This window comes from Oncorhynchus mykiss, chromosome 26, assembly GCF_013265735.2.
Source record: "Oncorhynchus mykiss isolate Arlee chromosome 26, USDA_OmykA_1.1, whole genome shotgun sequence".
Taxonomy (NCBI): Eukaryota; Metazoa; Chordata; class Actinopteri; order Salmoniformes; family Salmonidae; genus Oncorhynchus; species Oncorhynchus mykiss.
The window spans coordinates 15,097,028-15,120,943 of record NC_048590.1 but is presented as its reverse complement, the minus strand read 5'-3'; the positions used below and the strand labels follow the sequence as shown (position 1 = coordinate 15,120,943).

Sequence of the window (23,916 nt, the reverse complement as noted above, 5' to 3'; positions counted from 1 at the left end):
AATCATGGGCATTTAATATGGAGTTGGTCACCCCTTTGCTGCTACAACAGCCTCCACTCTTCTGGGAAGGCGTTCCACTCCGTCAAACCCAGATTATTTTGTCGGACTGCCAGATGGTGAAGCGTGATTCATCACTCCAGAGAATGTGTTTCCACTGCTCCAGAGTCCAATGGTGGCGAGCTTTACACTACTCCAGCCGACGCTTGGCGATCTTAGGCCTGTGTGCAGCTGCTCGGCCATGGAAACCCATTTCATGAAGCTCTTGACATTGCTTTCAGAGGCAGTTTGGAAGTCGGTAGTGAGTGCTGCAACCAAGGACAGACTATTTTTACGCGCTACGCTCTTCATCACTCGGCGGTCCCATTCGGTGAGCTTGTGTGGCTTACCACTTTGCAGCTGAGCTGTTGTTGCTCCTAGACGTTTCCACTTCACAATAACAGCACTTACAGTCGACCGGGGCAGGTCTTGCAGGGCAGAAATTTCACGAACTGACATGTTGGATAGGTGACATCCTATGACGGTGACACGTTGAAAGCCACTGAGCTCTTCAGCAAGGCCATTCTACTGCCAATGTTTGTTTATGCAGATTACATGGCTGTGTGCTCGATTTTATATACCTGTCGGCAACGGGTGTGGCTGAAATAGCCAAATTCACTCATTTGAAGGGGTGTCTACATACTTTGGATACATAATGTATATATATCACAAGCAAGACACAGACAGTCAGTCAAAAAAAGTGATTATTTTCTCATCATTGCAAACATTGGCTAGTTTTTTTTTTTTACATCATACTCTCACTATGATAACTATGAAGATTAGCATCACAAGTAGTAGGCAGTCTAAAGCACTAGTTAAGTGCAATTACCATGGAAATGAATGTTGAAAGTTACATTTATATTCCTAAAACTTGACACTATGCAAAGGCCACACGGAATCTTGAAATAACCTATACATGCTGTGACATTATATTGATTTCGGAGGGCTGCAAAAGGGAACAAACCACTTTTTTTGCTAGGTTCAACGAATCACGACCCGCCATGGGTTATCAACAGTGCTATTGATGAGATAGTTTGACTGTCAAGTCCGTGTATTGGTGTGTGGCCCGTGACTTTTATTAAGAGACTTTTATTGAGAAAGAAAATGATAGCTGCCCTCTAAGTCCTGCGACCCCCAGCGTGTTTGACCAAATCAACAGTACAAAACCAAAAGATATTGATCTGTTTTAAGCAATTGTGTCATCGTGTTGACCATAAACATATACAGTGCCTTGCGAAAGTATTCGGCCCCCTTGAACTTTGCGACCTTTTGCCACATTGCAGGCTTCAAACATAAAGATATAAAACTGTATTTTTTTGTGAAGAATCAACAACAAGTGGGACACAATCATGAAGTGGAACGACATTTATTGGATATTTCAAACTTTTTTAACAAATCAAAAACTGAAAAATTGGGCGTGCAAAATTATTCAGCCCCCTTAAGTTAATACTTTGTAGCGCCACCTTTTGCTGCGATTACAGCTGTAAGTCGCTTGGGGTATGTCTCTATCAGTTTTGCACATCGAGAGACTGACATTTTTTCCCATTCCTCCTTGCAAAACAGCTCGAGCTCAGTGAGGTTGGATGGAGAGCATTTGTGAACAGCAGTTTTCAGTTCTTTCCACAGATTCTCGATTGGATTCAGGTCTGGACTTTGACTTGGCCATTCTAACACCTGGATATGTTTATTTTTGAACCATTCCATTGTAGATTTTGCTTTATGTTTTGGATCATTGTCTTGTTGGAAGACAAATCTCCGTCCCAGTCTCAGGTCTTTTGCAGACTCCATCAGGAGTCTCCATCTTCCAGAATGGTCCTATATTTGGCTCCATCCATCTTCCCATCAATTTTAACCATCTTCCCTGTCCCTGCTGAAGAAAAGCAGGCCCAAACCATGATGCTACCACCACCATGTTTGACAGTGGGGATGGTGTGTTCAGTTGTGTTGCTTTTACGCCAAACATAACGTTTTGCATTGTTGCCAAAAAGTTCAATTTTGGTTTCATCTGACCAGAGCACCTTCTTCCACATGTTTGGTGTGTCTCCCAGGTGGCTTGTGGCAAACTTTAAACAACACTTTTTATGGATATCTTTAAGAAATGGCTTTCTTCTTGCCACTCTTCCATAAAGGCCAGATTTGTGCAATATACGACTGATTGTTGTCCTATGGACAGAGTCTCCCACCTCAGCTGTAGATCTCTGCAGTTCATCCAGAGTGATCATGGGCCTCTTGGCTGCATCTCTGATCAGTCTTCTCCTTGAATGAACTGAAAGTTTAGAGGGACGGCCAGGTCTTGGTAGATTTGCAGTGGTCTGATACTCCTTCCATTTCAATATTTTCGCTTGCACAGTGCTCCTTGGGATGTATAAAGCTTGGGAAATATTTTGGTATCCAAATCCGGCTTTAAACTTCTTCACAACAGTATCTCGGACCTGCCTGATGTGTTCCTTGTTCTTCATGATGCTCTCTGCGCTTTTTACGGACCTCTGAGACTATCACAGTGCAGGTGCATTTATACGGAGACTTGATTACACACAGGTGGATTGTATTTATCATCATTAGTCATTTAGGTCAACATTGGATCATTCAGAGATCCTCACTGAACTTCTGGAGAGAGTTTGCTGCACTGAAAGTAAAGGGGCTGAATAATTTTGCACGCCCAATTTTTCAGTTTTTGATTTGTTAAAAAAGTTTTAAATATCCAATAAATGTTGTTCCACTTCATGATTGTGTCCCACTTGTTGTTGATTCTTCACAAAAAAATACAGTTTTATATCTTTATGTTTGAAGCCTGAAATGTGGCAAAAGGTCGCAAAGTTCAAGGGGGCCGAATACTTTCGCAAGGCACTGTATACTAACATCACCAATCTGAGGTAAAAAAGGACGTCTACACGGTCAAAACGTCAGCTTGTGTAATGTTGTCCACACGGTCAAAACGTCAGCTTGTGTAATATTGTCCACACGGTCAAAACGTCAGCTTGTGTAATGTTGTCCACACGGTCAAAACGTCAGCTTGTGTAATGTTGTCCACACGGTCAAAACGTCAGCTTGTGTAATGTTGTCCACACGGTCAAAACGTCAGCTTGTGTAATGTTGTCCACACGGTCAAAACGTCAGCTTGTGTAATGTTGTCCACACGGTCAAAACGTCAGCTTGTGTAATGTTGTCCACACGGTCAAAACGTCAGCTTGTGTAATGTTGTCCACACGGTCAAAACGTCAGCTTGTGTAATGTTGTCCACACGGTCAAAACGTCAGCTTGTGTAATGTTGTCCACACGGTCAAAACGTCAGCTTGTGTAATGTTGCCCACAAAACATATTGTCCACACATCATGGAAAGTAGCGTAATTAACCAAATTTCTATTTAGCGAAATAATCCAAAACACAAATGGATTAATAGTCTCAATTGCTTTACTGACAGTAATGCAATATTAAACTAACTCAGATGTTCCAATCTACACATGTTTGATATTTAACATTAGCTACAGGGGGTAGTCGTTGAAAGTCCAGCATAGATGAACAGCCGGCGTGTTGATGATGCAATTTAGCTACTCTAAAAGGGAAAAGGTGATGCAGTAGCACGGGAGTGCGCAGTCTTCTCAAATGTGAAATGTATGCGTTCTCCACACTCTCGTCCGAATAAGAACCTACTCGAGAATGCCCTCGAAGAACTCACTCAGAGCATGGGAGTATGCATGTTGAGAATCACCCACAGGCACGCAGTCTAATTAGAAATGTGATGTTATTTTTTTCATCGTCATTCCCGAACAAATAAAATGTTTTTTTTATTTATCACAGGCTTCAGAAACAACAGGTGTAGACTAACAGCGAAATGCTTACTTACGGGCCCTTCCCAACAATGTAGAGAGAAAGATTTTTTTGAAATGATAGAAAATAATTATAACACAAGGAATAAATACACTACTTATTAGTAAATAGACAGCTAAGAAAAATATAGATGAAAACTGCATTAGTAAATAGTATGGTCTGCAGCTTATCATGAGATATTGTAACTCGGGGCGAGCAAAAACATGGGACTTAACATTCGAGATCGTGCACCGGCTGTTGTTAACAAAGAGACTCACCCCTCACCCCCCTCATCTTTTCAGTTCATTTATTTAAATCACAAAGCTCATATGCCTTTACTGTGGTGCAGGGACATTCTCAGCAACAAAAGAGTGATCAAATTCAGATCCTACATCTGTACAGTATATAAAAGGTATGATGTGTTAACAACGTGCTTCTACACCTGCATTGCTTGCTGTTTGGGGTTTTAGGCTGGGTTTCTGTACAGCACTTTGAGATATCAGCTGATGTACGAAGGGCTATATACATAAATGTGATGTGATTTGATGTGAAAGTTGCCTGAACCATAGCAATTACCCTTCTCTGTCTCTGAATGACTGACCTCCCTCTCTCCTCTCTGCATCTACAAAGGCAGCAGTCTTTATTTCATGTCCTGTCTGCCTATTCGGTCTACAACACGGTGAGTTTGTTTTAGTCTTCCCTCAGTCATAAATAATGTCAATATTTACGTAATGTTTGCATCAGGATTCAGCCCAATGTTCAGAAATGAACTGCTTTTTAACACTAAAACTAGTGGCAACTGAGCTGCCTCCAACTTTAAGGAAACCTACATCAGGACAAATTTAGCCTGGTGATCAATGTGACATTGTTGGACCTCTAACCTCTGACCCTATAGGAGGTGAGCTACTGCCAGGGCATGAGCCAGGTTGCCGCCTTGCTGCTGATGTACATGAACGAGGAAGACGCCTTCTGGGCCCTGTCACAGCTACTGACCAATCAGAAGCATGCCATGCACGGTGAGCTGACCAATAAGATACCCCGTAAACATTGATTCAACCAATCAAATATGTCATGCATGGTGGTCCGACCAATCAGCTACATTGCCAGTGGAATAATATATGAATATGTAATAAAATCTTAATAAAGATATGGAATTGACTAGTCAGTACATTCTGTTATGGAGTTCTAGCCACAAGATGTACCTGTTTACACAAGTTAATAAAGCAGTCGAATCATACACTTTCCCTCTCCTTCTCCCTCTAAGGTTTCTTTATTCCTGGGTTTCCCAAACTGCAGCGCTTCCAGGCGCACCACGATCAAATTCTCTCCAAACTCATCCCCAAACTGAAGAAACATCTGGTTAGATCCGTTTTTTAAATGTTTTATTAACCCATCGACTACCCACCCCCCCCCCCCCCCCCCCCCCCCTCTTCCGAGGACACATCTTTTTTGTTTTTTACAGCTTTTCTGCTACACATACATACGTTTTACATAGACATTTCTCATACATTATTTGACATAGATCACTGTTTAGGTTGCCTTCATGCACACACACACACACACACACAAAGTAATGGCATTATGTTTCATAATAGTGAGATTATTACAGTAATTGCATATAGTTACATTGAAATGTGTGTTACTGTGTAGAACTGACCGTCGTTCTTTCTACCCGTCCACCATCTCTTTCTCCTCTCTCTCCCTCTTTTTCTCTTTCTTCCTCCATCCCCTCTCTCTTATTTTTCCTCTCCCTCCATCCCTCCCTCCCTCTGTCTCTCTAGGACAGGGAACAGATGTCCTGTGGGATCTACAGCACTAAATGGTTCCTGCAGTGTTTCATTGACAGGGTGAGAGAAAGTGTATTTTAAAGGACCGTTGCCATTTTTAGCCGATTTAAAGCATTCTTCCTTTTTATTGGCCCGTGACAACCAAGAACTCTTCTCCTTAAAAAGGTACAATCTGGGATCTGGGATTGCTGACAAACGATTGGCATATTAGAACTTTTAGCAGAGGAGAAAGTAGACAAAGAAGTGATGCCGTGAGCCCCATATTCACCAACAATAATAAATTCAAATAGCAGAATTGTATTCATGGACATTCATTCATTTCACATGATTACAACTCCAAGCAGGGTGAACTTACCAAGTAAAACCTATTTCAGCATTTATTAGCATTGTTAACTGCGTATAAAGGGAACATAACATATGCATAATCACGAGGCTTAATAACTACTCGGTGTGTCCTCGACTCTGTTCATACACACAATCCTGTGGCTCTGGTAGTTTGGAGAGAGACAAGCTGCTGTCAGCGCTTCTCAGTCCCGCTGGGGCCCACCACAGAGATGGGGCTATGGGCTGGGGCTGTGGGTTAGGAGGGACGCCACCAATCCCCCCTCACTACCACTGGACTGGAGGCAGGAGGGGAGGGAGGGAGAGAAAGAGAAAGATGAAGACAAACAAAGACTTAGCCTAGTAATCAATGATTATGTCATGGATCGATAATGGTCATTTTGGGGATGATAAGCCTATGTGTTTACAGATAGGAAAACAATCTTACTAATGTATAGTGTGTGAACTCGGGACTTCTGATTACAAGAATAGTTTTACCGCTTTGTGAATGGGAAATGATGTTTCTTGGAAGTCAGATCTTTTTTTCCCTCTCTTCAAAGACCCCATTCACCCTGACTCTACGTCTGTGGGACATCTACATTCTGGAAGGAGAGACAATCCTTACCGCCATGTCCTACACAATCCTTCGAATATTTAAGAGTAAGGAGTGCATCTACCTTTAACAAGTAGCCTTTTAGCTACTTTAGCCTATTAGCTATTAGCTACTCATTACATAAGTCTTTGCTAATACAATATTGCTTGTGTCTCTGTTAGAGCAGCTATAATTCCAATGATGTTGACTCCTGTCCTGTTTGCTGTATCTGTGTGTCATCAGAGCGTCTCCTGAAGATGAATCTGGAGGACCTGAGAGAGTTCCTTCAGGACAAGATCGGCCTGTCATTCCTCTACAGCGATGACGTCATCATCGATCAGCTGCAGGCCTCCATGGCGGAACTACGGAAGATGAAGCTGGACCTTCCACCCCCAGGTAGCACACTGCTTAACTGATTTATGTGCTGTTGGACAAGGCTAACAATTTAACATCAGTAGAAAATGCAGATGCCAAACATCTCATGAGGGCTTGTGAATGAGCTTTCCCTTGTGGAAAGAAATTAGGTCATAGAATGACCATTTGATACTGGTTAGTTAGTTGTGGGGTATTTTCGAAAGTTGGTACCCATAATAACCATTTAATGTTTCAGCATAAACCAGGTAAACACTTAATTACCAACTGAAACAGAACTGTAAAGCAAAGCACAGTTCCTGTAATTTACCTCAGTTTTAATGTTCCTGTGTTTTATTTCTAGCCAAGCCAGAGGAACTGCCACGGAAGGTCCTGGGTTTGGAGCTACCTGTTCTGCTCACCCCTCTCAAGCCCCCCAGGGGAGTCACCTCTGACCCGGGTACCAAACGACCAGGAGCAGGGCCTCTGGGTCTCCACATCATCACCCACCAGCCAGATGTCATCTCCCAAGACAACAGCCCCTCTAAGGAGGCAAGGAAGGACAAGGAAGCTCTAAATAGGGAGGAAGAGGAAGAGGAAGATGAGGAAGTCCCTCTTCCATCTCCAGACCCCATTCTCATCCACACCATCCAAGCACAAGTGACCCCCGATGGGCCTCCCCAGGCTGGGGCTGGGCCACCACCTTATGAGCCACCAGGGAGCAATGAGCACAATGTTATGGGACAGCCTGCCATTCTTATGCCACTCCACAAAGAAATAAGTGTTAAGAGCTCATCTTGTCCAGTGGCTTTACCAGAGACACAGGCCGTAGTTCAACAGGGTACAAACACACCTCCACAAATCCCCATGGAGGAGCCGACCCTGACTCCCCCAGTTGCCCCTTCATCCCTTAGCCCTCCACAGCCACCCTGCAGGGTCCCCCGGACTCAGTCAGCATCCTTAGCCCAGGCTTCCCAGCGGCCTCACTCTCAGTGAGAGCCTATCGGTGGGGGTGGGGGAGAGGGCGGAGGATGGGTACCTGGCCAGGCCTCTGGAGCAGGCCTTGGCTCTGCCTATAACACAGGGCCCAGACAGGAGACAAAGGAGAGCCAGAAGGGCCAGTTCGATTCTAGAGCATTGCAAAGCATTCTAAGTTCCCCCCTGTTGTCTACCAAACAGACATTGCAGAAAAATGGTGTCATGTTGTAGGAGAAGCTGCCATAGTGGAGTTCCAAGAGACAGTGCCACATTCTCTCCCATCATAGTGAAAGCATTACAGCTTACTTAATTTGAGTAGTTTTGTAATATTTTAACAATGGACATTATGTTTGCTTAGATAGCCTCTGTAAAATATTTTCTAATATAGTCTTATTTTAGTATAGTTTTATATTTGTATGTGGACACCTGCTTGTCGAACATCTCATTCCAAAATCATGGGCATTAAATAAATATGGAGTTGGTCCCCCCCTTTGCTGCTAAAACAGCCTCCACTCTTCTGGGAAGGCTTTCCAATATACACTGCTCAAAAAAATAACGGGAACACTTAAACAACACAATGTAACTCCAAGGCAATCACACTACTGTGAAATCAAACTGTCCACTTAGGAAGCAACACTGATTGACAATACATTTCACATGCTGTTGTGCAAATGGAATAGACAACAGGTGGAAATTATAGGCAATTAGCAAGACACCCCCAATAAAGGAGTGGTTCTGCAAGTGGGGACCACAGACCACTTCTCAGTTCCTATGCTTCCTGGCTGATGTTTTGGTCACTTTTGAATGCTGGCGGTGCTTTCACTCTAATGGTAGCATGAGACGGAGTCTACAACCCACACAAGTGGCTCAGGTAGTGCAGCTCATCCAGGATGGCACATCAATGCGAGCTGTGGCAAGAAGGTTTGCTGTGTCTGTCAGCGTAGTGTCTAGAGCATGGAGGCGCTACCAGGAGACAGGCCAGGCCGTAGGAGGGCAACAACCCAGCAGCAGGACCGCTACCTGCGCCATTGTGCAAGGAGGAGCACTGCCAGAGCCCTGCAAAATGACCTCCAGCAGGCCACAAATGTGCATGTGTCTGCTCAAACGGTCAGAAACAGACTCCATGAGGGTGGTAATGAGGGCCCGACGTCCACAGGTGGGGGTTGTGCTTACAGCCCAACACCGTGCAGGACGTTTGGCATTTGCCAGAGAACACCAAGATTGGCAAATTCGCCACTGGTGCCCTGTGCTCTTCACAGATGAAAGCAGGTTCACACTGAGCACGTGACAGATGTGACAGAGTCTGGAGATGCCTTGGAGAACGTTCTGCTGCCTGCAACATCCTACAGCATGACCGGTTTGGCGGTGGGTCAGTCATGGTGTGGGGTGGCATTTCTTTGGGGGGCCGCACAGCCATCCAGGTACCGAGATGAGATCCTCAGACCCCTTGTGAGACCATATGCTGGTACGGTTGGCCCTGGGTTCCTCCTAATGCAAGACAATGCTAGACCTCATGTGGCTGGAGTGTGTCAGCAGTTCCTGCAAGAGGAAGGCATTGATGCTATGGACTGGCTCGCCCGTTCCCCAGACCTGAATCCAATTGAGCACATCTGGGACATCATGTCTCGCTCCATCCACCAACGCCACGTTGCACCACAGACTGTCCAGGAGTTGGTGGATGCTTTAGTCCAGGTCTGGGAGGAGATCCCTCAGGAGACCAGCCGCCACCTCATCAGGAGCATGCCCAGGCGTTGTAGGGAGGCCAAACAGGCACGTGGAGGCCACACACACTACTGAGCCTAATTTTGACTTGTTTTAAGGACATTACATCAAAGTTGGATCCGCCTGTAGTGTGGTTTTCCACTTTAATTTTGAGTGTGACTCCAAATCCAGACCTCCATGGGTTGATAAATTTGATTTCCATTGATCATTTTTGTGTGATTTTGTTGTCAGCACATTCAACTATGTAAAGAAAAAAGTATTTAATAAGAATATTTCATTCATTCAGATCTAGGTTGTGTTATTTTAGTGTTCCCTTTATTTGTTTGAGCCGTGTATGTTGGAACATTGCTGCGGGGACTTGCTTCCCTTCAGCCATAAGAGCACTGATGTTTGGCGGTTAGCCCTGGCTCGCAGTCAGTGTTCCAATTCATCCCAAAGATGTTTGATGGGTTTGAGGTCAGGGCTCTGTGCAGGCCAGTCAAATTCTTCCACACCGATCTTGACAAACCATTTCTGTATGGACCCCACTTTGTTCACAGGGTTATTGTCATGCTGAAACAGGAAAAGGTCTTCCCCAAACTGTTGCCACAACGTTGGAAGCACAGAATCATCTAGAATGTCATTGTATGCTGTAGCGTTATGATTTCCCTTCACTGGAACTAAGGGGCCTAGCACAAACCATGAAATATATACCCGGACCATTAATCCTCCTCCACCAAACTTTACAGTTGGCACTATGCATTTTGGCAGGTAGCATTCTCCTGGCATCCGCCAAAACCAGATTCGGACTGCCAGATGGTGAAGCGTGATTCATAACTCCAGATAATGCATTTCCACTGCTCCAGAGTCCAATGGTGGCAAGTTTCACACCACTCCAGCCAACGCTTGGCATTGCGCATGGTGATTTTAGGCATGTGTGTGACTGCTCGGCCATGGAAACCCATTTCATGAAGCTCCTGATGAACAGTTATTGTGCTGATGTTGCTTTCAGAGGCAGTTTGGAACTCGGTATTGAGTGTTTCAACCAAGGACAGAAGATTTTTTACGCGCTATACACTTCAGCACTTGGCAGTCCTGTTCTATGAGCTTGTGTGGCCTACCACATCGCGACTGAGATGTAGTTGTTCATAGATGTTTCCACTTCACAATAACAGCACTTACAGTTGACTGGGGCAGCTCTAGCAGGGCAGAAATGTGATGAACTGATTTGTTGGAAAGGTGGCATCCTATGCCGGTGCCACATTGAAAGTCTCTGAGCTCATCAATACGGGCCATTCTACTGCCAATATTTGTCTGTGGAGATTGCATGGATGTGTGCTCTAATGTATACACCTGCCAGCAACGGGTAAGTCTGAAATAGCCAAATCCACGATGTTGAAGGGGTGTCCACATTCTTTTGGGCATTTAGTGTATCTTTGCTTCTAGAGCAAATGCCTTAATTTAATCTGTACCATCAGTGCTGCAATGAGAATCATGCTGGCTTGGTAACAGGAGATGTATTGTAAATGTAAAGTGAAGTGAAGTGTCATTGAAAAGATCATTACAAAACAGAAAGGACAGCAATTGCTCATGTTTTCAAATGACGGAACCTGACACACTGGGCGAGTTCGTTTTGCATGGCCAGGTGCCCCGGTTGGGCAGAGTTTGCACACTTTCCATTGGTCCTTAAGGGAAATCTCCATCCACCCGGGGCACCGGGCCATGCAAAACGAACTGGCCCAATGTGTGCAAGGTACTTCATAATAAAGAGTGAGCTGGCTCACTGATCATTTGGATTGTAAACAACAACAACATTAAGGGCGGGATTCAATCTGAGCACGCTTTGTCAGCAATACAGGTTTCGCAGGGACCACATTCACGGTAAATGCTGCATATGTCTGCTCAATCTGAAATGAACTTTAAATTGTGCATTGTCCAAATCTGCAACAGGATTGAATCCCAGCCTAATATTAGTATACCAGGTGTTCAGTACTTCACAAGGCTGCAGGGGGCCGCATTTCTTAGTCCATTAATTGAGGTCACTTGAGGCCAAATGCTTGATATTTTAGCTGTAAGCCTAGTGTAGATGGATTTTGTACTGGTCATCTGGTCATCCACCACAACAACAAAAACAGCATAGGCGAAGGCAATTGGGGCTATGTGTGACTTGTCATTTAGCAAGAATAATTCATATTTAAATCTAATTTTCTATTTTTGTTATGTTTAAGCTTAAAATGAATACATGTTTTGTGTTTTCTTGGCTTATCATTGACCTAACAAAATGTATTTTCAGAATATTGCATCTTTGCTGTAATATATTATAAAGATGATTTGTATTTGTAAGAAGAGCATGTGTTGATATTTGTACTCATTGTGTTGTAGAAGAAACACACAGAAGTTTTAAATACTGGCTATAGAGATGCTGTAGTAGTAAATAGCCTAATTACGATGTTGAAGTAGCCCTTAACATTTTTCAAAATGGTTAGTGGTCGATTGTACTTGAGCACCAAGTGATTTTCTTACTTTACTGACATCTAGTGAACGAATAGCATTTCATTTGTCCACTGGCACGTTGGTTGGTTAAATGAAGACAAAGTTTCATCATAAGCCGAAATATTATAATCATCAATCATAAGAGTGTTGTTAAATAAATGGACCCAGTGCTCCACTGCAGAAGCCCAGTATTTATTTACCTGCATAGGTCTACAGCAATTTCAATGGTAATGTCTTGCACTTTGCTCTTTATCGACAGAAAAACAGGCTAGGGAAGAAAAGTTTTGTATGAGTTCTAAATTCATGTTTGTACATTGATATGCCTTATTTTTTAAGGTGTTGACAGTCAAAGCCAAACAAATGTGGTTATAATTAGTGTGTATAATCTATGCTATGATCCCCTGAGACTGTTCAATAATGATTTGTCAAATACAGCACATGTTTTCTAAATTGTTATTGTTTCCCTCTTTGTCTCTTTGTCGAGAACCAAAATGTTACATCTGTGTTGAGTACAATCTTCAAATCAACCTACATGTGACGGTATGCAGGAGTGTTTTAGTATAGTGGTTCCCAAACTTTTTCAGTTTCTGTACCACCAATTAAATTTTGCTCTGCCCGGAGTACCCCTGAAGTTCCCCCTCATGTGCATTTTACCAGTAGGCCTATGGTCTCATGAGTCTTCTCAAGTACCCCATGTGATATGCTAAGTACCAACAGGGGTCCTAGTAATCTAGCAAAATGGAGGTTTGTAGGCCTCCTTGCTTGCACACGCTTTTTCAGTTCTGCCCACAAATGTTCTATAGGATTGAGGTCAGGGCTTTGTGATGGCCACTCCAATACCTTGACTTTTTGTCCTTAAGCCATTTTGGCACAACTTTGGAAGTATGCTTGGGGTCATTGTCCATTTGGAAGACCCATTTGCGACCAAGCTTTAACTTTCTGACTGATGTCTTGAGATGTTGCTTCAATATATCCACGTAACTTTCCTTCCTCATGACGCCATCTATTATGTTAACTGCACCAGTCCATCCTGCAGCAAGCATCCCCACAACATGATGCTGCCATCCCCGTGCTTCAGGGTTGGGATGGTGCAAGACTCCCCCTTTTTCCTCCAAACATAACGATGGTCACTATGGCCAAACAGTTCTATTTTTGTTTCATCAGACCAGAGGCCATTTCTCTAAAAAGAACAATCTTTGTCCCCATGTGCAGCTGCAAACCGGCTTTTTCATGGCGGTTTTGGAGCAGTGGCTTCTTCCTTGCTGAGCGGCCTTTCAGGTTATGTCGATATAGGACTCGTTTTACTGTGGATATAGATACTTTTGTACATGTTTCCTCCAGCATCTTCACAAGGTCCTTTGCTGTTGTTCTGGAATTGATTTGCACCTTTAGCACCAAAGTACGTTTATCTCTAGGAGACAGAACGCGTCTCCTTCCTGAGCGGTTTGACAGTTGCGTGGTCTCATGGTGTTTATACTTGTGCACTATTGTTTGTACAATTTATTTTCTGAGGTCTTGTCTGATGTCTTTTGATTTTCCCATGATGTCAAGCAAAGAGGCACCGAGTTTGAAGGTAGGCCTTGAAATACACCCACAAGTACACCCCCAATTGACTCAAATGATGTCAATTAGCCTATCAGAAGCTTCTAAAGCCATTACATAATTTTCTGGAATTTTCCAAGCTGTTTAAAGGCACAGTCAACTTAGTGTATGTAAACTTCTGACCCACTGGAATTGTGATACAGTGAATTATAAGTGAAATAATCTGTCTGTAAACAATTGTTTGAAAAATGACTTAGATGTCCTAACAGACTTGCCAAAAGTATGGTTTGTTAACGAGGAATGTGTGGAGTGGTTGAAAAACGAGTTTTAATGACTCCAACCTAAGTGTATGTAAACTTCCGACTTCAACTGTATGTGTTGTGATAATTCCGTTTTTGGCTCCATAACCTGTTAGTTCATATGCATTGCCACAGTGATATAGAGGCCTAAGGCTGAGACAATAAGAAGACAACCACACCTTTGTTTCATCACAAAACTGGAGAGCATATTGCATGTAACAAACAGTTGTGTATGGAGTAAAAATTACATTATTTTCTTTAGGAATGTAGTGAATTAAAAGTAGTGAAAAATATAAATAGTAAAGTACAGATACCCCAATAATCTACTTAAGTAGTACTTTAAAGTATTTTTACCTAAGTACTTTACACCACTGGTTACATAAACTACAGCATGGTCAATCAAGTTAACATTTCCATCATTTTCAGACTACTAACAGCCATTGATTTAGAACACTGTGAAGTTACCAAAAGTAGCAAAGAGAATAGGTGCTGCCTCCTCTATTCCAGGACCATTTCATCTTCAACATTTCAACATCATTAAACCACCTATGCTTATTAGTCTGAAAGATTCCAAAAACAATTTAGTCCAATCAACGTAAACTAAATATAATTTTGCTGTCCATGGTACTGATTTGTGTGTGTGTGTGTAAGTAGACAAAACAAGTTGAGTCACCCTACTTGTAGAGAAACGCCAAGGACATCTTCCTCTCATGATGCCGAAACGGTCACACAGTACACACTTTTAGTTTTTGTTGTTCTGGGCTACCTGGCTAAAATGCTTGCTACCTAGTGAGTCAAAATAGGTCCCCGCGTGTTGGACATATGCAATACATCACAGGCTCTTCTCAGAGATGTGTTTTGTCCCCACTCCTGTACATCTTGTACACTAATAGTTGTACTAGTTCCCATCCTGACAGACACCTCGTTTAAGTTCGCTGATGACACTGCCTTGATCAGCCTGTTGCATGATGACGCGGAACATCATGGCCCGGTCCTAGATGACTTTGTAGAGTGGTGTGAGGAATCCCACTTGGTCCTCAATACCAACAAGACCAAAGAGATGTGCATAGACTTCAGGAAGTGTACAACACCTACCTCTGCAACATCTAGCAGAGGTCAGAATATAGAGATTGTAGAGGAATACAAATACCTGGGTGTCCTCTTGGACAATAAGCTTCAGTGGAGTAAATGTACAGACCTGATCTACAAAAAAGAGCCAACAGAGAGTGTACTTTCTACAACAGTTGGGTTCTTTTAATAGACTGTACTATACTGACTCTGTTTTACAAATATTTTATTGAGAGTATTTCAACTTTTTGTATTGTTTGTTGGTTTGGCAATGCCACTGTCAGCCAGAGAAATATGCTGAGATGGATTATCACCACAGCAATCAAGGTACTTGGAGCCAAACAGACAGGCCTGGATGAGATCTTTAAGGTCAAGGCCCTCCGCAAGGCTCACAATAATTTTAGACCCAAGCCACCCCCTGTACCCGGACTTTGAATTACTCCCCTCTGGGCGCAGGTATAGGGCACCCCTCAGCAGGAAAAACAGAACTAGACAATAATTTGTGCCAGGTGTGATATCCCTCCTAAATAGCTCGGGCTATTGTTCCTATCGACTCAGTCAGGCCAGCAGGCTAGTCTTTTTTTCTTAAAAAAAAGGTGTTTTATTGGTATGGAACTGTTATGAAAGTTGTATTGTCAGTTTTGTTTTGTATTTAAACGCCACTTTAAACATGTACATGACACTGCAACAAAACTTCCCCATGGGGACAATAAAGTCAGTAAGTAAGTATATAACCCCTCATAAGCATTTTACCAGTAAGCCTATGGTCTCATGAGTCTTCTCATATTCTCACATTTTTTTATTTAACTAGGCAAGTCAGTTAAGAACAAATTCTTATTTACAATGTCGGCCTACCCCGGCCAAACCCGAAAGACACTGGGACAATTGTGTGCCGCCCTATGGGACTCCCAATTACGGCCGTATGTGATACACCCTGGATAGCTACCCCCAGGGGTCCTAGTACCCATGGTTGGGAACCACTACTGTAAACACTACATACACAATCTCTGTAGCAGCAGGCTCGTACTGCCTCTTGCACCATAGCATCTCTAGATGTGTCATCTTGTATGCCTCGTTGTCATTCCAGAGTAGAGGTTATCCCTTTATAGTATTGACTACGCTCTTTGAGTATGGTCCTGGCTTGTGTTAACTGGGAAGCTACATCCTCAGTCCACAGTGTGAAGAGAAAGTCAAATGCTCGTGTTTCACACACACAGTCTCTGTTTTGGGCAGGGGAAAATGTTGTTTTTTTGCCTAATGCCCGGGGGAAACTGTTTTCGACTTCCTAGTTATTATAATGCCTCATTGCCTTACAGAGTGCAGCACATCCATTTATACATTCACACACGGCTTCTGCTTTGGGCAGGAGTAAGCATATATTTTTGACTAATCTGGAAACCCGGTCAATGGTTTGTGTTGAATAGGGCTCAGGATGTCTGGACCCTGTGTGTCCGTGGATATGGACGATGTTGTCCAATATTATACTTTATCAAGCTGGTTTCCCGGATGAGTCAAAAATATAAATGTTTTTGCCCAAAACAAGGACAATGTCTGAAAAACCAGCAGTCTCTTAGTTGCACACAGTTGACTCATTCGGAGTTTGCCTCAATGATGTGTAATAACTTTACTGTTAATACAAACCAGACAGACAGAGACGACACAGTGTTATTTAGACGCTATGCGAGGAGGTCAGAGGTCAGACGACCTCTCCACAGCCAGGAAGTTGCCATGCACCTGTATGTATGACTTTGTAGAGTGGTGTGAGGAATCACACTTGGTCCTCAATACCGACAAGACCAAAGAGATGTGCATAGACTTCAGGAAGCGTACAACGCCGACCTCTGCAACATCTATCAGAGGTCAGAATATAGAAATTGTAGAGGAATATAAATATCTGTGTGTTTTTTTGGACAATAAGCTTCAGTGGAGTAAATGTACAGACCTGATCTACAAAAAGAGCCAACAGAGACTGTACTTTCTAAAACAGTTGGGTTCTTTTAATGTAGACTGTACTATACTGACTCTATTTTATTGAGAGTATTTGAACTTTTTTGTTGGTTTGGCAATGCCACTGTCAGCCAGAGAAACATGCTGAGAAGGATTATTACCACAGCAAGCAAAGTACTTGTAGTCAAACAGACAGACCTGGATGAGATCTTTAAGGTCAGGGCCCTCAAAAAATAATTTTAGACTCAAGCCACCCCCTGTACCTGGACTTTGAATTAATCCCCTCTGGATGCAGGTACAGTGCCTTGCGAAAATATTCGGCCCCCTTGAACTTTGCGACCTTTTGGCACAATTCAGGCTTCAAACATAAAGATACTGTATAAACTGTATTTTTTTGTGAAGAATCAACAACAAGTGGGACACAATCATGAAGTGGAACGACATTTATTGGATATTTCAAACTTTTTTAACAAATCAAAAACTGAAAAATTGGGCATGCAAAATTATTCAGCCCCCTTAAGTTAATACTTTGTAGCGCCACCTTTTGCTGCGATTACAGCTGTAAGTCGCTTGGGGTATATCTCTATCAGTTTTGCACATCGAGAGACTGAAATGTTTTCCCATTCCTCCTTGCAAAACAGCTCGAGCTCAGTGAGGTTGGATGGAGAGCATTTGTGAACAGCAGTTTTCAGTTCTTTCCACAGATTCTCGATTGGATTCAGGTCTGGACTTTGACTTGGCCATTCTAACACCTGGATATGTTTATTTTTGAACCATTCCATTGTAGATGTTGCTTTATGTTTTGGATCATTGTCTTGTTGGAAGACAAATCTCCGTCCCAGTCTCAGGTCTTTTGCAGACTCCATCAGGTTTTCTTCCAGAATGGTCCTGTATTTGGCTCCATCCATCTTCCCATCAATTTTAACCATCTTCCCTGTCCCTGCTGAAGAAAAGCAGGCCCAAACCATGATGCTGCCACCACCATGTTTGACAGTGGGGATGGTGTGTTCAGGGTGATGAGCTGTGTTGCTTTTACGCCAAACATAACGTTTTGCATTGTTGCCAAAAAGTTCAATTTTGGTTTCATCTGACCAGAGCACCTTCTTCCACATGTTTGGTGTGTCTCCCAGGTGGCTTGTGGCAAACTTTAAACAACACTTTTTATGGATATCTTTAAGAAATGGCTTTCTTCTTGCCACTCTTCCATAAAGGCCAGATTTGTGCAATATACGACTGATTGTTGTCCTATGGACAGAGTCTCCCACCTCAGCTGTATATCTCTGCAGTTCATCCAGAGTGATCATGGGCCTCTTGGCTGCATCTCTGATCAGTCTTCTCCTTGTCTGAGCTGAAAGTTTAGAGGGCCGGCCAGGTCTTGGTAGATTTGCAGTAGTCTGATACTCCTTCCATTTCAATATTATCGCTTGCACAGTGCTCCTTGGGATGTTTAAAGCTTGGGATATATTTTTGTATCCAAATCCGGCTTTAAACTTCTTCACAACAGTATCTCGGACCCGCCTGGTGTGTTCCGTGTTCTTCATGATGCTCTCTGCGCTTTTAACGGACCTCTGAGACTATCACTGTGCAGGTACATTTATACGGAGACTTGATTACACACAGGTGGATTGTATTTATCATCATTAGTCATTTAGGTCAACATTGGATCATTCAGAGATCCTCACTGAACTTCTGGAGAGTGTTTGCTGCACTGAAAGTAAAGGGGCTGAATAATTTTGCACGCCCAATTTTTCACTTTTTGATTTGTTAAAAAAGTTTGAAATATCCAATAAATGTTGTTCCACTTCATGATTGTGTCCCACTTGTTGTTGATTCTTCACAAAAAAATACAGTTTTATATCTTTATGTTTGAAGCCTGAAATGTGGCAAAGGGTCGCAAAGTTCAAGGGGGCCGAATACTTTCGCAAGGCACTGTATAGGGCACCCCTCAGCAGGAAAAATAGAACGAGATCATTTGTGCCAGGTCTGATATCCCTCGTAATAGCTCGGGAGAATGTTCCCATTGACCCCGTAAGGCCAGCAGGCTAGTCTTAGCCCTACTGTTATATGATTGATTACAAGCCCATCATTTTGCCTCGTGTCTGTGACACAATTGAAAACATCCTTACGGTGCTTTTGTAAGGCAAATGGATATGAAGTCACTATGTATGGTGTTTTTTGAGAAAGACACAAGGTAGAATTGGTGTGTAAATGTAACGTATTGTAGTTTCAGTTGATCTGTTAATCAAGGCATGTGCTTCAACCTCTGGATGTCAGGAAATGTAAATCACACAGATGTCTCACTCTGAGAGATTGCAACAGATACTTAAGCCTTGTTGGAAAATCATCTGTTTTATAGTTTGATGAACACAGATGGAGATGTTATTTAATAGCGGTTTCAGTCCAGGTCTGTTTGGTCCATGGGTCTCCCCATGCGAGAGAAGCTTTGTTTTGGCCCAGATACTTCCGTCACCTGTCAGCTCTGGTACTGACTCTGATCCTATGGACCCTAGATGTCAGATGTCAACACCAAGACAGGACATGCAGACCCCTGAGCCCTGTGTCCATTTCCGACAGGTTCCTTCCATTCCACTCTAACTCGCACTTTAACTCTCACTCTCACTCTCTCTCACTCTCTCATTTGTCCTCTGCCCTTTTCTCTTATTCTACCCTCTCACTTTTTAAATATTAAAGAATTAAAGTTTTTTGGGTTGTTTACCACTACTGCTTAACCACGTTGAGCAAATGAATTTTGAGAAATGTGCTATAAATCTGGTTAGTCATGTGTCAAAAAGGGGTCTCAGTAAAGTTTGGGTTGCATATGTGTATCTCAGGGTAGGATTGGTCCCTATGTCTCCCCTCTATCCATACTGCTGTTTTAGTCTGACCAAACACTCATGGATTATGCCCTGCCACAGAAAGGACATGTTGTATTTCACAGAAAGGTGACTGCGCCTCAAGTTAATAAAGCAGTCAAATCATACACTTTCCCTCTCCTTCTCCCTCTAAGGTTTCTTTATTCCTGGGTTTCCCAAACTGCAGTGCTTCCAGGCGCACCACGATCAAATTCTTTCCAAACTCATCCTCAAACTGAAGAAACATCTGGTTAGATCAGTTTTTTAAATGTTTTATTAACCCATCGACTACCCCCCCCCCCCCCCCCCCCCCTCTTCCGAGGACACATATCTTGTTTGTTTTTACAGCTTTTCTGCTACACATACGTTTTACATAGACAGTTCTCATACATTATTTGACATAGATCACTGTTTAGGTTGCGTTCACACACACACACACACACACACACACACAGTAGAAGGGAGGTAAAGGAAATAACTTAATCATACCTGATTAGAGAAGCAAGCATGGCTTGTGTTCACACACACAGTAGCCATAACCTCGTGGAGTTAGCATACACAGGTATGGTTTGTGCTTAGTACCCCCTAAAGACTGGCCTCTTGTTGTGAATGAATGGACTATATGAACAAATACTTGTTCAGACGGCACACATTACTTATGTTTGTATTGTATTGCGTTATGCTTCCACAACCAATAAAATATTTATTTCAAACTAAGATAAGTATTTTTTTTTTTAAACCTAGACTAAGTCAGTTGGATTGAGACCCATTTGGGAGTTACAGACAGTTTATTTTGGGTGAGGCTTAAGCTTATAATTGTGAATCGAACAATTCATTTTTAGTGTGATTTACAATTGCTACCAATAGTCCCATCCTAAATATTGGATTTCTTTCATCCAAATGAAAGCCTCCAGTTTTGTTAATAGATACACTGTAACTTGTATCTACAGTTGAAGTCGGAAGTACACTTAGGTTGGAGTCATTAAAACTCGCTTTTCAACCACTCCATACATTTTTTGTTAATAACAAACTATAGTTTTGGGAAGTCATTTTTCCAAAAAATTGTTTAAGACAGATTATTTCACTTATAATTCACTATATCACAAATTCAGTGGGTCAGAAGTTAACATACACGAAGCTGATTGTGCCTTTGGAAAATTCCAGAAAATTATGTCATGGCTTTAGAAGCTTCTGATAGGCTAATTGACATCATTTGAGTCAATTGGAGGTGTTCCTGTGGATGTATTTCAAGGCCTACTTTCAAACTCAGTGCCTCTTTGCTTGACATCATGGGAAAATCAAAAGAAATCAGCCAAGACCTCAGAAAATAAATTGTAGACCTCCACAAGTCTGGCTCATCCTTGGGAGCAATTTCCAAACGCCTAAAGGTACCACGTTCATCTGTAGAAACAATAGTATGGGACCACGCAGCCGTCATTCTGCTCAGGAAGGAGACACATTCTGTCTCCTAGAGATGAATGTACTTTGGTGCGAAAGGTGCAAATCCCAGAATAACACCAAAGGACTTTGAGAAGATGCTGGAGGAAGTACAAAAGCATCTATATCCACAGTAAAATGAGTCCATATATCAACATAACTTGAAAGGCCGCTCAGCAAGGAAGACGCCACTGCTCCAAAACCACCATAAAAAAGCCAGTCTACAGTTTGTAGCTGCACATGGGGACAAAGATCGTACTTTTGGAGAAATGTTCTCTGGCCTGATGAAACAAAAATAGAACTGTTTGGCCATAATGACCATCGTTATGTTTGTAGGAAAAAGGGGGAGTCTTGCAAGCCAAAGAACACCATCCCAAGCGTGAAACACGGGGGTGGCAGCATCATGTTGTGGTGGTGCTTTGCCTCAGGAGGGGCTGGTATATTTCACATAATAAAAAAAGCGTGTGCGAGCAAGGAGGCCTACAAACCTGACTCAGTTACACCAGCTCTGTCAGGAGGAATGGGCCAGAAATTCACACAACTTATTGTGGAAAGCTTGTTTAAGGCTAGCCAAAACATTTGACCCAAGTTAAACAATTTAAAGGCAATGCTACCAAATAAAAGCTGAAATAAATCATTCTCTCTACTAATATTCTGACATTTCACATTCTTAAAATAAAGTGGTGATCCTAACTGACCCAAGACAGGGATATTTTACTAGGATTAAATGTCAGGAATTGTGAAAAACTGAGTTTAAATGTATTTGACTTAGGGGATGTAAACCTCTGACTTCAACTGTACTTGAAAAGTTATCTTAACATACACAATACACACAAATATATACATACATTTCTCAGAGCAGACTGTGGGCTGGTGTTGAGTATGAGGCTGTGTGTAGAGTCACTGATGACACATGATTAGTTTTGGGGGTTGCCAGTGTGTGGACCGTGGTTTGAGGGAAGATGGGTGGGGTGGGGTATGACTGTGTCTGTCTGTCTGTCTGTCTGGCTGGCTTATCCACTTAGTATGGGGCGGAGGGTGGACATGCTCTCCAAAGTCTGTCCCAAATGGCACCCTATTCTCCATATAGTGTACTACATTTGACCAGAGCCCTATGGGTCCTAGTCAAAAGTATTGCACTATAATGTGTCACACCCTGATCTGTTTCACCTGTCTTTGTGATCGTCTCCACCCCCCTCCAGGTGTCGCCCATCTTCCCCGTTAGTCTCTGTGTATTTATACCTGTGTTCTCGGTTTGTCTTGTTTGTCAAGCCCACCAGAGTTTTTGTGTCAGCTCCTGCTTTACCCCAGTCTCTCTTTTCTCGTCCTCCTGGTTTTTGACTCTTGCCTGTCCTGATCCTGTACCCACCTGCCTGACTATTCTGCCTGACCTTGACCCTGAGTCTGCCTGCCGTCCTGTACCTTTGCCCCTGTTGTTGTGATAAACATTGTTACTTCGACGCGGTCTACATCTGGGTCTTACCTTGATACCTGATACTAATATGAATAAGGGGCCATTTGGGACACATCCTTAGTCATCCAACATCAATACATAATACACAGCCCTCTCCCACACTCATATAAATAGCTGAGTAAGACTCGTGGCTTGGGGGAGGGAACTTTGCATACTATGCCTGTAAAGAGCAGAGCTATCCTGGCTTGTATTTTGGCTTTTGGTGTCTTTTCCATTGTGTAGAAGACGAGGGAGTCAGCAAATACCCATCTCACACAATGTGTGTGTGTGTGTGTGTGTGTGTGTGTGTGTGTGTGAGTCTGTGAGCGCATGTGTGTGGGAGTATGTGTGTGTGTGTGTGTGCGCATGTATGTATTATATTTGTGTTTCTAGAAAACCTCCCTGTAAGGGGTGTTTCTATTTGTGGATGGGTGTGTGCGTCATATACTGCACAGATGACTTATTTTGTGGTTTGTAGGGCTGTAATTGAGAAAGCAAGAGATTAGTTAAAACCCCTTTTGGTCAGGGAAATACATGGTTGAACGTTCCATTACTACTCTGTTACTACACTCTTAGAAAAAAAGGATTCCAAAAGAGTTCTTTGGCTAATGATCTTGGAGATGGGGAAAGGGCCGACAGATCCCGGATGGACAGCCATCCTTCTGCCCGAGACGAGACCGGGGAGCCGGGGTCCGATGGCAATCTGCTTGTCATCGATACCTGGAGGTGGTCTTCAGGAGGGCCGACCAGGCTCTCCTCCAGGTACGATGGCAGCGGAGGACAAACATCTGGGCAGAAGGACCTCTTTTGGTCAGGGTAATACATGGTTGAACGTTCCATTACTACACTCTTATAAAAAAAAGGGTTCCGAAAGAGTTCTTCGGCTGTCCCCATAAGATAACCTTTTTTGGATCTAGGTAGAACCATTTTTGGTTCCAGGTAGAACTCTTTTATGTTCTATATAGCAGCTTTTTTTCTAAGAGTGCACCCTACAGATGAAAATCACATTTTATTTTGGGGTATGGTTAAGATGGGATCACATGCACCACGGCATTATCTGTCTCATTTCCTGAAGTTTTAAATGAAAGGTTAAATTCAAATTTTAAAGGTGGGAAAATAGAGAGAGAGGGGAATATAGAGAGCCCATACAAGAGGACAGAGAGAGGTGAATAGTAACTAAACATTCACCCTCTAACCCCATGTCTCCTTCGTATTTTCTCTCCCAGAGTTAATCTTAGTTCATAACACAAAC

The 23,916-nt window shown here is 42.8% G+C and overlaps 1 protein-coding gene across 3 annotated transcripts in view; it reads left to right on the top strand.

Annotated features, from left to right (window-relative positions):
* LOC110506281 (USP6 N-terminal-like protein) overlaps positions 1 to 8,375 on the top strand; it is a 34,950-nt gene extending 26,575 nt beyond the window's left edge. For all 3 annotated transcript variants that reach the window (XM_036963885.1, XM_036963886.1, XM_036963887.1), the window contains 7 exons: positions 4,474 to 4,522; positions 4,739 to 4,859; positions 5,108 to 5,202; positions 5,625 to 5,690; positions 6,512 to 6,611; positions 6,787 to 6,939; positions 7,259 to 8,375. In XM_036963885.1, the coding sequence (XP_036819780.1) occupies positions 4,474 to 4,522; positions 4,739 to 4,859; positions 5,108 to 5,202; positions 5,625 to 5,690; positions 6,512 to 6,611; positions 6,787 to 6,939; positions 7,259 to 7,890 (1,216 nt within the window). In that variant the 3' untranslated portion in view covers positions 7,891 to 8,375. The remainder of the gene's footprint in view (positions 1 to 4,473; positions 4,523 to 4,738; positions 4,860 to 5,107; positions 5,203 to 5,624; positions 5,691 to 6,511; positions 6,612 to 6,786; positions 6,940 to 7,258) is intronic.
* The last annotated feature ends 15,541 nt before the right edge of the window (positions 8,376 to 23,916 follow it).